General features: G+C 46.6%; 1 protein-coding gene across 3 annotated transcripts in view; it reads right to left on the minus strand.

Moving 5' to 3' along the window:
• LOC139260061 (disintegrin and metalloproteinase domain-containing protein 23-like) overlaps window positions 1-15,826 on the minus strand; it is a 304,045-nt gene that overhangs the window by 170,660 nt on the left and 117,559 nt on the right. For all 3 annotated transcript variants that reach the window (XM_070876183.1, XM_070876182.1, XM_070876184.1), the window contains one exon: window positions 14,838-14,901. In XM_070876183.1, coding sequence (XP_070732284.1) covers window positions 14,838-14,901 — 64 coding nt within the window. The remainder of the gene's footprint in view (window positions 1-14,837; window positions 14,902-15,826) is intronic.

The raw sequence follows: 15,826 nt of genomic DNA on the forward strand, positions 1-15,826 counted from the left end.
TTCACCCACGCAGAAAATGCGGCGCACCTAATGTGTTTCGACTGTTTTCACCGCTGCGGTAGATATGGTGGCCTCTGCACGAAATTCCGCTTTTTGGCTTTTTTTCCCGAGCGGCCCGGAAGTCAGTCATAAAGGGGGCGGAAATGCAGCGGAGAGCAGACGTTTGGTAAGTAGAGGTGCGGAAGTGGGGGGGACGGGCAGAGTGCCTGCCGCTGTCACTCATCAGTGTGGCGCTGATGATGTCATCACGCTGGCGTGTCACCATGTCTCCTCCCTTCACTTAAAGGGGAGAGCTGCTGTGAGCTTTGCGATTCTTTAAGTTGTGTCCACTGGGCCGCCAGGGAGGGTTTCAGCCGGGCCAGTGGCCTGGCATCCAAGACGGGGTGCCAGGCTGCTTGATGGCAGCCCGGCCGAACCCGGAGGCATAACTGTTGGCCCGACCTGGCAGTCAGCTGACAAAAAAAATATAAGATGCCGGCTGCGGCAGCAGGTCCTCCCCTTTAACGGCAGCTGCACCGGCATTTTACAAGCGTTGCAAGTACAGTGCACCGACCGAAAAAGCTGTCGGTGGCACCAAGCGGCGGGAGCAAGATTTTCGCATTCGGGGTGCACATCGGCAGTGCGCGCTCGGATGACACACTTAGGACGGATCAGCAGTAGCAGAGCGGGAGTGGGGGAACGGGTCACCGCAAGGATACCGCAGGAGGACAATTTAAAAAATGGCAGCAATTCCACTCCGCTGCATGACCGCCGATTTCTGGCGGCAACAGGCCTTAAGGGAAGGGGCAATTTTGGCCTCGGTATATTTTATCACAGGGAGTAGTTGAGGCAGAGGCCATTCCATCTCTTACGGGAAGAATGGATTGATATTCGAAGCCGAGGAAGATAAAGAGCTATGGGGGGAAAGTGGGGCAGTGGGCTAAGTTTTCAAATTGCTTCAGCAAAGAGCTAGGACTGGCATAATGGGCTGAGAGGACTCTATCTGTCCTGTAAACTTCCATGGTTCTATGACTGGCACAACGGTCAGAGCAGATGGTTTTGTTACTAGTACTGCAATTTGCGACGTCAAGGAGAGGAAAGGGTTAAAGACGAAGATAGCACTGCTCCTCTCCGTGACTGAGACGGTCACCCTGACATTTCTAACCCAGGTGTGCACGCACACCCATCAAGTCCCCAGAGGGAGCGGGATGGGGAAGTGGTTAATTTTTCCCTTTGCCCAGGTAATTAATTATTTACTATGACTGGACACAGCGTGAATTCAACCTGCTCTGATCGCAGCAAGCTGTTTTGAAGACTGCCAGTGTTGGCAGAATTATTTTTGTGTTTGCTCGGTTTTTTTTGTACGCACACTCAGCGTTTCTCTGCACGAGGTGCTCGCACATTAGGATTAAGCTACGGCTTGGTGGCTCGGGTTCTTGTACATTTCGTTTCAGTTGTTGCCATTGCTGGACTTTCGAAACAAGCAGCTGCTGATGTTCTTTAGAAGCATATTCATGATATCGCTGCCTGTAACACGCGGTGCCAGCTGAGTGGGTTCAATGCTTTTGTTACCGCCAGACTCAACTATTCCAATGCTCTACTCGCCGGCCTCCCATCTTCCACCCTCCGTAAACCTCAGCGCATCCAAAACTCTGCTGCCCATATCTTAACTCGCACCAAGTCCCGTTCACCCATCACACCGGTGCTTGCTGACCTACACTGCCTCTCGAAGTTAACATTCTCACCCTCATGTTCAAGACCCCGCAGGAGCACGCTCCTCCCTGTGTCTGTAACCTCCTCCAGCCCTACAACCCTCAGAGAGCTCGGCGCTCCTATCGGCATTCCCAATTGCCTTTGCCCCACCTTTGACCAAGCATTTGATCACCTGTCCTAATGTCTTCTTTTGTGGCTCGGTGTCAAGTTTTGTCTGATTTAGTGCGTTGGGACATCTAACTATGTTAAAGGCGCTATATAATTATTGCTGAACCTGCGGCACACTTTCACCCCACGATAAATCACTGAAAGTAAAAGAAAATTTGTCTGGCTGATGCCGAGAGGGGACGAGGGGCAAAAACGCCTCCATCAGCTGCCGTAGCTAACGGCGTGACAATCTGCTGACTGCCCTCCTTGAGTCCAGTGCTTCCTCAGCTCTATGTTGCCGGTCGATGCTGACTGAAGTTCTTGGCTGAATTAGCAATCTGCAATTCCCCAACTGCTGCAGTTGCATTCGTGCCAAGACGGTTTTATAATCTCACTTATTGGTTTCATTACAAGGCCAGTCCAAGCTGGGTACTTTGGGGGATTGTAGTAGCAGCTTAATGTACACACAAAAAAAAAATCAATATATTAAAAAGAATTTAAACTTGCTGGAAAGGAATGATTTAATACTGAGGAATGCATTTACCGCACTGCCAAGAAACCCTTAGTATCACAAGCTGATTATTTTTGCAGTAAATTTTCGCGTCCCGGAGAGGGCGCAGGACATTTTGAAGGGAGAAGGTAAACAGCCAGTTGTCAGGGTGCATATAGGTACCAACAATAGAGGTAAAAAACGGGATGAGGTCCTACAAGACGAATTTAGGGAGCTAGGAGCTAAATTAAAATGTAGGACCTCAAAAGTAGTAATCTCAGGATTGCGACCAGTGCCACATGCGAGTCAGATTAGGAATCGCAGGATAGCTCAGATGAATACATGGGTTGAGGAGAGGTGCAGAACGGAGGAATTCAAATTCCTGTGACATTTGGAACCGGTTCTGGGAAGGTGGGACCAGTACAAACCAGATGGTCTGCACCTGGGCAGGACCGGAACCAATGTCCTAGGGGGAGTGTTTGCTAGTGCTGTTGGGAAGGGGTTAAACAAATATGGCAGAGGGATGTGAACCTATGCAGGGAGACAGAAGAAAGTAGAATGGGGGAAGAAGCAAAAGATAGAAAGAGGAAAAGTAAAAGTGCAGGGCATAGAAACCCACAACAAAAAGCAAAAAGGGCCACATTACAGCAAAATTCGAAAAGGGCAAAGGGTGTTAAAAAGACAAGCCTGTAGGCTCTGTGCCTTAATGCGAGGAGTATTCGCAATAAGGTGGACGAATTAACTGCGTAGATAGCAATTAACGGATATGATGTAATTGGCATCACGGAGACATGGCTCCAGGGTGACCAAGGCTGGGAACTCAACATCCAGGCGTATTCAACATTTAGGAAGGATAGACAGAAAGGAAAAGGAGATGGGGTGACGTTGCTGGTTAAAGAGGAAATTAATGCAATAGTAAGGAAGGACATTAGCTTGGATGATGTGGAATTGGTATGGGTGGAGCTATGGAATACCAAAGGGCAGAAAACGCTAGAGGGAGTTGTGCACAGACCACCAAACAGTAGTAGTGAAGTTGGGGACAGCATCAAACAAGAAATTAGGGATGCGTACAGTTATCATGGGCGACTTTAATCTACATATAGATTGGGCTAACCAAACTGGTAGCAATACGGTGGAGGAGGATTTCCTGGAGTGTATTAGGGATGGTTTTCAAGACCAATATGTCGAGGAACCAACTGGAGGGATGGCCATCCTAGACTGGGTGATGTGTAATGAGAAGGGACTAATTAGCAATCTTTTTGTGCGAGGCCCCTTGGGGAAGAGTGACCACAATATGGCAGAATTCTTTATTAAGATGGAGAGTGACACAGTTAATTCAGAGACTAGGGTCCTGAACTTAAGAAAGGTAACTTTGATGGTATGAGACGTAAATTGGCTAGAATAAACTGGTGAGTGATACTTAAAAGGAGTGATGGTGAATAGGCAATGGCAAACATTTAAAGATTAAATGAACTTCAACAATTGTACATACCTGTCTGGAGTAAAATAAAACGGTGAAGGTGGCTCAACTGTGGCTAACAAGGAAAATTAAGGATAGTGTTAAATCCAAGGAAGAGGCATATAAATTTGCCAGAAAAAGTAGCAAACCTGAGGACTGGGAGAATTTTATAATTCAGCAGAGGAGGACAAAGGGTTTAATTAGGAGGGGGAAAATAGAGTATGAGAGGAAGCTTGCTGGGAACATAAAAACTGACTGCAAAAGCTTCTATAGATATGTGAAGAGAAAAAGATTAGTGAAGACAAACGTAGGTCCCTTGCAGTCAGATTCAGGTGAATTTATAATGGGGAACAAGAAATGGTGGACCAGTTAAACAAATACTTTGGTTCTGTCTTCACGAAGGAAGACGCAAATAACCTTCCGGAAATACAAAGGGACCGAGGGTCGAGTGAGAAGGAGGAACTGAAGGAAATCCTTATCAGGCGGGAAATTGTGTTAGGAAAATTGATGGGATTGAAGGCCGATAAATCCCTGGGGCCTGATAGTCTGCATCCCAGAGTACTTAAGGAAGTAGCCCTAGAAATAGTGGATGCATTGGTAATTATTTTCCAACAGTCTATCGAGTCTGGATCAGTTCCTATGGACTGGAGGGTAGCTAATGTAACACCACTTTTTAAAAAAGGAGGGAGAGAGAAAACGGGTAAATATAGACCTTCTAGCCTGACATCAGTAGTGGGGAAAATGTTGGAATCAATTATTAAAGATGAAATAGCAGCACATTTGGAAAGCAGTGACGGGATCGGTCCAAGTCAGCATGGATTTATGAAAGGGAAATCCTGCTTGACAAATCTTCTAGAATTTTTTCAGGATGTAACTGGTAGAGTGGACAAGGGAGAACCGGTGGATGTGGTGTATTTGGACTTTCAAAAGGCTTTTGACAAGGTCCCACACAAGAGATTTGTGTGCAAAATTAAAGCACATGGTTTTGGGGGTAATGTACTGACGTAGATAGAGAACTGGTTGGCAGACAGGAAACAGAGAATCGGGATAAACGGGTCCTTTTCAGAATGGCAGGCAGTGACTAGTGGGGTGCCGCAGGACTCAGTGCTGGGACCCCAGCTCTTTACAGTATACATTAATGATTTGGATGAGGGAATTGAGTGTAATATCTCCAAGTTTGCAGATGACACGCAGCTGGGTGGCGGTGTGAGCTGTGAGGAGGACACTAAAAGGCTGCAGGGTGACTTGGACAGGTTAGGTGAGTGGGCAAGTGAGTGGCAGATGCAGTATAATGTGGATAAATGTGAGCTTATCCACTTTGGTGGCAAAAACACGAAGGCAGAATATTATCTGAATGGCGGCAGATTAGGAAAAGGGGAGGTGCAACGAGACCTGGGTGTCATGGTATATCAATCATTGAAAGTTGGCATGCAGGTGCAGCAGGCGGTGAAGAAGGCAAATGGTATGTTGGCCTCCATAGCTAGGGAATTTGAGTATAGGAGCAGGGAGATCTTGCTGCAGTTGTACAGGGCCTTAGTGAGGCCTCACCTGGAATATTGTGTTCAGTTTTGGTCTCTTAATCTGAGGAAGGACGTTCTTGCTATTGAGGGAGTGCAGCGAAGGTTCACTAGACTGATTCCCGGGATGGCAAGACTGGCATATGAGGAGAGACTGGATCAACTGGGCCTGTATTCACTGGAGTTTAGAAGGATGAGAGGGGATCTCATAGAAACATAAAATTCTGACGGAACTGGACAGGTTAGATGCAGGAAGAATGTTCCCGATGTTGGGGAATTCCAGAACCAAGGGACACAGTCTAAGGATAAGGGGTAAGCCATTTAGGACTGAGATGAGGAGAAACTTCTTCACTCAGAGAGTTGTTAACCTGTGGAATTCCCTGCCGCAGAGAGTTGTTGATGCCAGTTCATTGGATATATTCAAGAGGGAGTTCGATATGGCCCTTACGACTAAGGGGATCAAGGGGTATGGAGAGAAAGCAGGAAAGGGGTACTGCGGTGAATGATCAGCCATGATCTTATTGAATAGTGGTGCAAGCTTGAAGGGCCGGATGGCCTACTTCTGCCCCTAGTTTCTATGTTTCTGTATTAATGTCTTACATTTTGGTTAACCTATCATTTGCATTTCTGCAAACAACGTCAAAAGAAAATCTGTAGTGTAAAAATACAGGCCTTGAAATTACATGGTGCAACCTGAATGGACTCAGAAAATTTCTCTGTCAGCCATTTAAGCTGTGGGATTGGGGCTAATTTTAATCTCCCACCCCATCCAGGAAGCTTGAGGCTCCCCCAGCATGGCCTACCCCCGCGACATCTCCTCGCCACCCCTCTCCTCCGTGACCTCTCTCCCGCGACCTCACCATGCCACCTCTCTCCTCACCAGCTCTCTTCCCCCGCAACCGCTCCCCTGCAACCTCTCTCCCTGTGACCTCTCTCCCCAAGACCTCTATCCCCACGACCTCTCTCCCCTGCCACCACAACGCCACTCCACTGACCCCCCATATTCCCCACTGCCGGGGATCATCGCGAGCGGTCCCCGGCGGCTGGCTTTTACCGCAGCTTTCTCGCCCGGCAGCTGGTCAGCCTCTCAATCTGGCCGGCTGCCAACAGCCAACTGAGTAAAAAAAGTTCCAATGCGGTTCTGCCGTTAAATCGACATTCCCAGCATTTCCGGGTTTCCTGCCCATTAACAGGCCACTTCCTGTAAATATCAGGGTCATTAACTCTGGTGTGTGTAGGCTAATTGTGCCACGTAACATCAAGCGCACTGTGAATATAAACTGTTTTTGTTGGTGATTATTAAGCACACATAGATAGTAAGAACTGGTTTCAAGATGCAATCATTTTTCAGGAAGGTGCGATCAATTTTTACCAACTACCCAGCTCAAACCATCTATCTCCAATTCCATGTCTTATTTGCTGAGTAATCTGTTTATCTCTTCTTTGTGCTCCTCTCTGTCCATTTTTTCTCATCAAGGTGAGGAATGTTAGCGCTGGGGGAAATGGAACACATTCCATAGTGGCCGCCTCCCTCAGGATTGAACAGCTCTTAAAGGGCCGCAGCTGCTACTATAAACTAGCCTGTTTTTTGGAAAGGCGGGGGGGGTGGGTGGGAGGAGACGGCCAGCAATAAAAGCTGGCCATAACTATGTGTTCCCTCCCACGCCCTCCTTTGATGAAGCCATCTTCGATGTCCTCATTAAGGAGCTGCAATAGAACGAGGGCTCATGATCTTAAAATTATAGCAAGGCCATTCAGGGGAGAAACCATTTCCTGTGGTGGGGGAGTCCAGAACAAGGGGGCATCACCTTAAAATTAGAGCTAGGCCTTTCAGGGGTGGTGTCAGGAAGTACTTCTTCACTTAAAGGGTTGTGGAAATCTGGAACTTTCTCCCCCAAAGGCTGTTGATCAATTGAAAATTTCAAAACTGAGATTGAGAAGACTTTTGTGGGTATTAAAAGATATGGAACCAATGTGGAAATATACAGTTGAGATACAAATCAGCCATGATCTAATTGAATGACGGAACAGGCTCAAAGGGCTGAATGGCCTATTCCTGTTCCTCTGTTCTTCAGATAAGGGGTTCTCAACCTTTTTGCTTCTGAGGTCCTCCCCCCCCCATGTTACTAAGGTTCCATGGACCCCCTGTAACACAACAGAACTATATTTTCTGTACAAAAGTTAGTTATACAATATATATTTTATTATTATTGTTGTTTTACTTACTTAATGTGACTAATGAAGAGAAATTGCAATCATATATTAACCTCCACCCCTTTTAATCGATAAATGGAAATTAGATGCCATTTTATTTTCCCACTACTGTCAAGTCAGAGACAAACTAAATCAGGAACCTGAACCAGGCCTTAAACCCCAGCTTTACTGGCAACCACCAGCGTGAGTGGGTGTGAAGAGGAAGCTCTCCTTTGGTGATTATATTGTTACTGCTGATTATTTATTATTCACTGGCTGCTCCTTACCGAATAAACTGAAGAAATCCACTGTCTTTTCCATGCTGTTGGTGATAACCTCAATGCACTAACTGTTGGCCCAGCCTTGGTGTATCTCTCTCTGCACCAGATCGCACTGCCCCACCATGTAGAACAATGATCTTCCCCAACCCTATCCCACCCCACCTGTAATCGCTGCAACGATTGGCTTTGCATCACCCGCTCAAAGCTCAACCGAACAACCAGATTGGCCACACCTAACCCAGAAGTGAGCATATTATTGGTCAGGAGGGATTGAGACGACGGATAAAACAAGAGTTTTAATTAGTTAAATGTGAAGGAGGGCTCAGACTTTGAAATGAAAGAAAAATCTGAATTTTTAAAAATGTACTCGTTCTTGGGATGTGGGCGTCGCTGGCAAGGATTTATTGCTCATCCCTATTTGCTGGCTATTTCAGAGGGCAGTTAAGAGTCAACCACATTGCTGTAGGTCTGGAGTCACATATAGTCCAGACTGGGTAAGGACGACAGATTTCCTTCCCTAAAGGACAATAGTGAAGCAGATGGGTTTTTATGACAATCTTATGACAAGTTTCATGGTCACCATTACTGACACTAGCTTTTGATTCCAGATTTATTTAATTAACTGAATTTAAATTTCCCAGCTGCCGTGGTAGGATTTGAACTCATGTCTCGGATCATTAGTTCAGGCCTCCGGATTACTCCAGTAACATAAGCACTATGCTACCATTCCCTCTGATTATGATTCTAATTAACCAAAGCACAGAAAGAGGCCATTCGGCTCATTGTCCCTCTGTCGGCTCTTTGAAAGAACGTTTCAATTAGTCCCACTCCCCTGCTCTTTCCCCACAGCTCTGCAATTTCCCCCCCTGTCAAGCATTTAAATCACATATAAAAAGGAGAATATGATAAAGTCATAAAAAGTAAAGCATTTATAAACCCCTTCCACTTTTCATCTGTTTCCTTCGCTATGCTAACATTTTCAGAACTTTCCAACCAACACCATGGGCTTAATTTGCTCCAATGGAGTTTTTTGGCGTATTTGAAGAGTTACACCCGTTATTTTTGGGCCCGACTACTTCAAAAAAAAAGTTGAAAGTTTCCCTGTTTTAACTTGTGAATCGGCGCACATTGTTCTGAAGCTCTGTGGGTGGAGCCTAAGATGTGCGCCAAAAAAATCGGGTTGCCAGGATAAAAAAGGGACACATTGCAGGCTGAGGCTGGAAAGTGAAAGATACAAGACATTCTGGCCAGCTCACAGCAACCTGCACAAGCATTTTGCAGCTATTTAAGGCAGCAGTTTACTAATATGAAAATGTTAGAGTCATTGTGCCAAAAGTCTAACCTGTAAACTTGGAAAGACCCCCCCTCTGCACCACCCCCCCCCCTCCCCCCTGAGCTGGTGCCGCTCCTAGCCCAGGCCAAAAGACCTCCCCGCCCCCCTCCCAGCGGAGCCGCTCCTAGCCCAGGCCAAAAGGCTTCCTTCCCCGCTCTCCCAGAGCCGCTCCTAGCCCAGGCCGAAAGGCCTCCCTCCCCACCACCCCCCGGAGCCGTTCCTAGCCCAGGCCGAAAGACGTCCCTCCCCCTGGAGTCGGTGCTGCTCCTAGCCCAGGCCAAAAGGGTGGACAGACCCGACCAAAAGCCCCAGATTAAAATGAATTCGATTCATTAGAGAGTAAAGACAAAAAGGAGATTGTGACAGTTATGGAGTTGTACTACAGAACCCGTAAGGAAAAGAGGTTACAATTGCCCACTCTCTTTCCCTCTCTGCCGCTACTGTCCCGACCGTGGAACTGGATCTCCTAAGCTGATTATCTTACCTGATTTTGTTAACTGCCCAGAAGTTTTTTTCCAGAGGGGACACATACACCGTCGTAGTTGGCCAAACTTGCTTAAATAGCCAGAATTGGCGCGGGTGGCAGGTTACGCCTCCAATGAGGTAAAAAAATCGTAGCCTAAAAAAAATCGTACCTAATCGCGCAGAAACTTTGGGGAAACTTGGAGATTTGAATTTACTCCAAAAAAAACAGTGCACGCCAAAAAGACGGCGCAGATAATTGGAAAAAATTGAGCCCAGAGACGCTAAAATAAATTCATCAAGCGTCTCACCCAGCTCCTGTTATCTAAAATGTAATGTCCATTTAAAAAGTAAAAAAGTGAGTGGAGATAAAACTCACATTACAAAAGTAGACCAAAAAGGATGATTCATATTACTGAGAATATCAGAGCTCAGATTAAATGATACGACTGCGGAAGGAAGATTATTTCTGGAGCTATCGCTTCATCCCTTGCAGGTTTTTCCACTGCAGAGAAGGGTTGCGCTTTCTTTAAATTTATTCTGAAATCACATGGTACCCATCGAAAACACGAGGTCTCTCTCGCCATCACTGTGAGCTGTTGACTCTCTATATCCCCACTCCTTTTCCCTAGTTCTCTGTCTCCTTCTGCAATGTACATGGAAGCAGCTCTGTCCACCTTTTCGTCAACTGACAAGAGGTTACATCTGGATTTCGACTGATTTCATAGAAGAAGCAATAAAAAATGTGTTTGGTACAACATGGGTTAGCGCTATTTTTACAGACCCCTTGAAACTTTCTCTTAAAACTTTCTCACGGCCCCCAGTTGAGAAACCTTGCCTCAGATTTTGTTATATATGTAAACCTGTAAATACCTTGTTTAACCACCAGAGGGCTCATCGCCTGGAGTCCCAAGGGATCCCACAATCCCTTGAGTTCACAGTATCTGGTCAGACTCTATTCAAGACATAACAACAGGCAACGAGATACAGATAATGAACCCCACCGCAACGATGCAGAGAATAGTGGGCATCCTGGAGAAATTTTCGGAGGGAGATGATTGGGAAACCTTCGTGGAGCGACTCGACCAATACTTCATACCCAACGAGCTGGAAGGAGAAGCGAACGCTGCCAAACGAAGGGCGAGCCTCCTCACCATTTGCGGGGCACCAACGTATGGCCTCATGAAAAATCTGCTTGCTCTAGCAAAACCCACAGAGACGTCTTATGATGATTTGTGCACACTGATCCGGGAGCAACTAATGGCGATCCGGTTCTACACATACAAGAGGTCTGAAGGCTCCGTCGCTGAGCTAAGATGCCTTGCAGGACATTGCGAATTTGAAGGACACTTGGAGCACATGCTCAGGGACTTTTGTACTTGGCATTGGCCATGAAGTAATACTTCGCAAACTTTTGACTGTAGAGACCACAACCTTGAGTAAAGCCATAGCGATAGCCCAGGCATTCATCGCCACCAGTGACAATACCAAACAAATCTCTCAGCACACGAGTGCTGCTGCAAGTACAGTGAACAAAGTAATGTTGTTTTTGAATCGTAATGTTCAGGGCAGGACACGTCCGCAGATGTCTCAAGAGCCCACCATCAAGGGTTGTGAATGCAAGGCCATTAACACCTTGTTGGCGCTGCGGGGGTGATCATCGTTTCCATTCATGCCGATTCAAGGGATACGTTTGCTAGGGACTGTGGAACAATGGGACACCTCCAACGTATGTGCACGTGAGCTACAAATCCTGCTAATCCTGCAAACCACCATGTTGCAGAAGAGGACAGAGTCACGGTGGATCATGACGAACCAGAGCCTCAGACCGAGGAGGCAGAGGTATATGGGGTGCACACATTTACTACAAAGTGTCTCCCGATAATGCTGAAGGTTGAATTAAATGGACTCCCGGTGTCAATGGAGCTGGACACGGGCATGAGCCAGTCCATAATGAGCAAAAAGACTTTCGACAAATTGTGGTGCAGCAAGGCCTCAAGGCCAATCCTGATTCCCATTCGTACTAAACTGAGAACATACACAAAGGAACTGATTCCCGTAATCGGCAGTGCTGCTGTAAAGGTTTCCTACGATGGAGCGGTGCACAAGGTACCACTCTACGTGGTACCGGGTGATGGCCCCACGCTGTTCGGTAGGAGCTGGCTGGGGAAGATACGCTGTCCAACTGGGACGATGTCCAAGCGCTCTTGATGTGGCCAGATCCTAAATAAGTTTCCCTAACTGTTTGAACCAGGCATCGGGAAGTTCCAAGGAGCAAAAGTGCAGATCCACCTGATTCCGGGGGCGCGATCCATCAATCACAAGGCGAGAGCAGTACCGTACGTGATGTGAGGGTGGAGATCGAGCTGGACCTGCTGCAACGAGAGAGCATCATTTCGCCGATCGAATTCAACGAGTGGGCCAGTCCGATTGTTACAGTCCTCAAGGAAGACGGCACCATCAGAACCTGTGATGATTACAAAGTAACTATCAATCGTTTATCCGTGCAGGATCAATACCCGCAACCAAAGGCAGACGACCTATTTGCGACACTGGTGGGAGGAAAAACGTTCACGATGCTGGACTTGACCTCGGCCTACATGACGCAGGAGCTGGAGGAATCATCGAAGAGCCTCACCTGCATCAACACGCACAAAGGTCTCTTCATTTATAACAGATGCCCGTTTGGGATTCGATCAGCCGCGGCAATATTCCAGAGGAACATGGAGAGCTTACTGAAGTCGGTCCCGCGCACCATGTCTTCCAGGACGATATCTTGGTTACAGGTCGGGACACCGTTGAGCATCTGCAGAACCTGGAGGAGGTTCTTAGTTGGCTTAATCGCGTGGGACTCAGGTTAAAATGCCCGAAGTGCGTTTTCCTGGTGCCTGAAGTGGAGTTCCTGGGGAGAAGAATCGCGGCGGATGGCATCAGGCCCACCGATTCAAAGACGGAGGCAATCGAAAATACACCGAGACCACAGAACATGACGGAGCTGCGGTCATTTCTAGGACTCCTGAACTACTTTGGTAATTTCTTACATGGTTAGAACCACTGCACTCTTAACTGCGTAAAGGAGATGAATGGGTATGGGGCAAAAGCCAAGAAAATGCCTTTGTAAAAGCTAGAAAACTGTTATGCTCAAACAAATTGCTTGTGTTTTATGATCCATATAAGAGTTTGGCACTAGCATATGATGCGTCGTCATACGGTGTTGGGTGTGTATTGCAACAAGCTAATGAATCTGGGAAATTGCAACCGGTTGCTTATGCATCCAGAAGTCTGTCTAAGGCTGAGACCGCCTACAGCATAATCGAAAAAGAAGCGTTAGCATGTGTTTATGGGGTAAAGAAAATGCATTAATATCTTTTTGGGCTCAAATTTGAATTGGAAACCGACCATAAACCACTGATATCCCTCTTTTCTGAAAGTAAGGGGATAAATACGAATGCATTGGCCCGTATCCAGAGATGGGAGCTCACGTTGTCCGCTTACAACTACGCCATCCGCCACAGGCCAGACACAGAAAACTGTGCCGATGCTCTCAGTAGGCTGCCATTGCCCACCACAGGGGTGGAGATGGCACAGCCCGCAGATTTAGTTATGGTAATGGATGCATTCGAGAGTGAGCATCACCTGTTACCGCCCGACAGATTAGAACCTGGATGAGCCAGGGCCCCTTGTTGTCCTTAGTAAAAAATTGTGTGATCCACGGGAGTTGGTCTAATGTCCCGTTAGAAATGCAGGAAGAAATAAAGCCGTATCAATGGCGTAAAGATGAAATGTATATACAGGCAGACTGCCTTCTATGGGGTAATCGGGTAGTGGGACCAAAAAAGGGCAGGGACACTTTCATTAGTGATCGCCACAGTACCCACCCAGGCATTGTAACAGTGAAAGTGATAGCCAGATCCCACGTGTGGTGGCTCGGTATCGATGCAAACTTAGAGTCCTGCATGCACAGATGTAACACATGTTCACAGTTAAGCAATGCACCCAGGGAGGGCCACTAAGTTTATGGTCTTGGCCCTCCAAACCGTTGTCTAGGGTCCATGTCATCTATGCAGGCCCATTCTTGTGAAAAATGTTCCTAGTGGTTGTAGATGCATAATCCAAATGGATTGAATGTGAGATCATGTCGGCAAGCACATCCGCTGCCACCATTGAAAGTCTGCGGGCCATGTTTGCCACTCACGGCCTGCCTGACGTCCTTGTGAGCGACAATGGGCCGTGCTTCACCAGTGCCGAGTTCAAAGAGTTCCTGACCCGTAATGGGATCAAATATGTCACATCTGCCCCGTTTAAACCAGCATCCAATGGTCAGGCAGAGAGAGCAGTGCAAACAATCAAGCAGAGCTTGAAGAGGGTAACTGAAGGCTCACTGCAGACTCGCCTATCCCGAGTCCTGCTTCGTTACTGCACAAGACCCCACTTGCTCACTGGGATCCCACCTGCTGAACTGCTCATGAAAAGGGCACTTAAGACAAGGCTCTTGTAGTCCACCCTGATCTACACGAACAGGTAGAGAGCAGGTGGCTTCAACAGAATACATATCAATGATCGCGCAAATGTGTCACGCGAAATCGAGATTAATGATCCTGTATTAGTGTTGAACTATGGACAAGGTCCAAGTGGCTTCCCGGCACTGTCGTGGCCAAATAGGGGAGTAGGGTATTTCTGGTCAAACTTTCAAATGGATTCATCTACTTGGACCAAACCAAACTCAGATTCACGGACTATCCAGAGCAACCCACAATAGACTCTACCTTTTTTGACCCTCCAACACACACACCAGTGACAACCGACCCAGCGGTTGACCACGAAGCAGAACCCATCACCCGCAGCAGCCCAGCAGGACTCACCACGCCAGACAGCCCAGCAAGGTCAGCTGCACAGCAGCCTTTGGGCGGGAGTGGGGAGTGTTGTTATATATGTAAACCTGTAAATATCTCGTTTAACCACCAGAGGGCTCATCCCCTTGAGTCCCAAGGGATCACCTGTACATAAGGAGGCCTCACAGGCTGGAAGGCACGCTGGAGACCGAAAATAAAGGACTCCGGTCACACCTTACTTTGAGCTCACAGTATCTGGTCAGACTCTTTATTCAATACATAACAGATTTGTCCACTGTGTTAGCATCCAGCTGCAGAGAAGGGATCGCACCACAAACTAATGTAGGTGTCATATTACAATTTCTTTCATTCAGATCTTTTTCTCCATGCACCCTACCTACCCTAAAAAAACAATTAAAATCAGGACTTACCTTTGATAAAAATGTCTTTTGTTTCTCGTAATGTATTTCTTTGTAGTCGGAAGACAGCAGGTTACTGTGGGGGGAAAGAAAGAACCCAATGTAATTAGCACAGGAGTCATAGAACGAGTCAAATCCTCAGCCACCTGCCTCACCATTGCTGATGGAACCTTGGGTTTCTAATTACTACAACACATCCCACAATTGAGCCTGACTTTATTACAATGGGCAGGGTAGTTTGGAAAAGATAAAAATACAATTGTAAATGTTAATTTTTAAATTGAAGTGGGGATAAGAAAGAACTTTAATTTATATAGTACCTTTCACAATCTCAAAACATCCCAAAATGTTTTAGACAATTAATTCGTTTTTGGCTGTTGTAATCATAGAATCATAGAATGGTGCAGCACAGAAGGAGGCCATTCAGCCCATCATGCCTGCACTGACGCTTTGGTACAGCCAACCAATTAGTTCCACTTCCCTGCTCTTTCCCATAGCCTTGTAATTCTTTTCCATTCAAGTAGTTAACCAATTCTACTAAAAAATTACTATTGAATCTGCTTCCACCACCATTTCGGGTAGTGCATTCCAGATCGAACAATTCACTGAGTAAAACAATGTTTCCTCATGTCACCTCTAGTTCTTATGCTAATCACCTTAAATCTGTGTCCTCTGGTTATCAACTCTTCTGCCAGTGGAAACTGTTTATTCTTATTTAATCTATCATAGAAACATAGAAAATAGGTGCAAGAGTAGGCCATTCGGCCCTTTGAGCCTGCACCACCATTCAATATGATCATCGTTGATCATGCAACTTCAGTACCCCATTCCTGCTTTCTCTCCATACCCCTTGATCCCTTTAGCCTTAAGGGCCACATCTAACTCCCTTTTGAATATATCTAATGAACTGGCCTCAACAACTTTCTGTGTTCGAGAATTTCACAGGTTCACAATTCTCTGAGTGAAGAAGTTTCTCCTCATCTCGGTCCTAAATGGCTTAC

Source organism: Pristiophorus japonicus, chromosome 3 (genome assembly GCF_044704955.1).
Source record: "Pristiophorus japonicus isolate sPriJap1 chromosome 3, sPriJap1.hap1, whole genome shotgun sequence".
Classification (NCBI taxonomy): Eukaryota; Metazoa; Chordata; class Chondrichthyes; family Pristiophoridae; genus Pristiophorus; species Pristiophorus japonicus.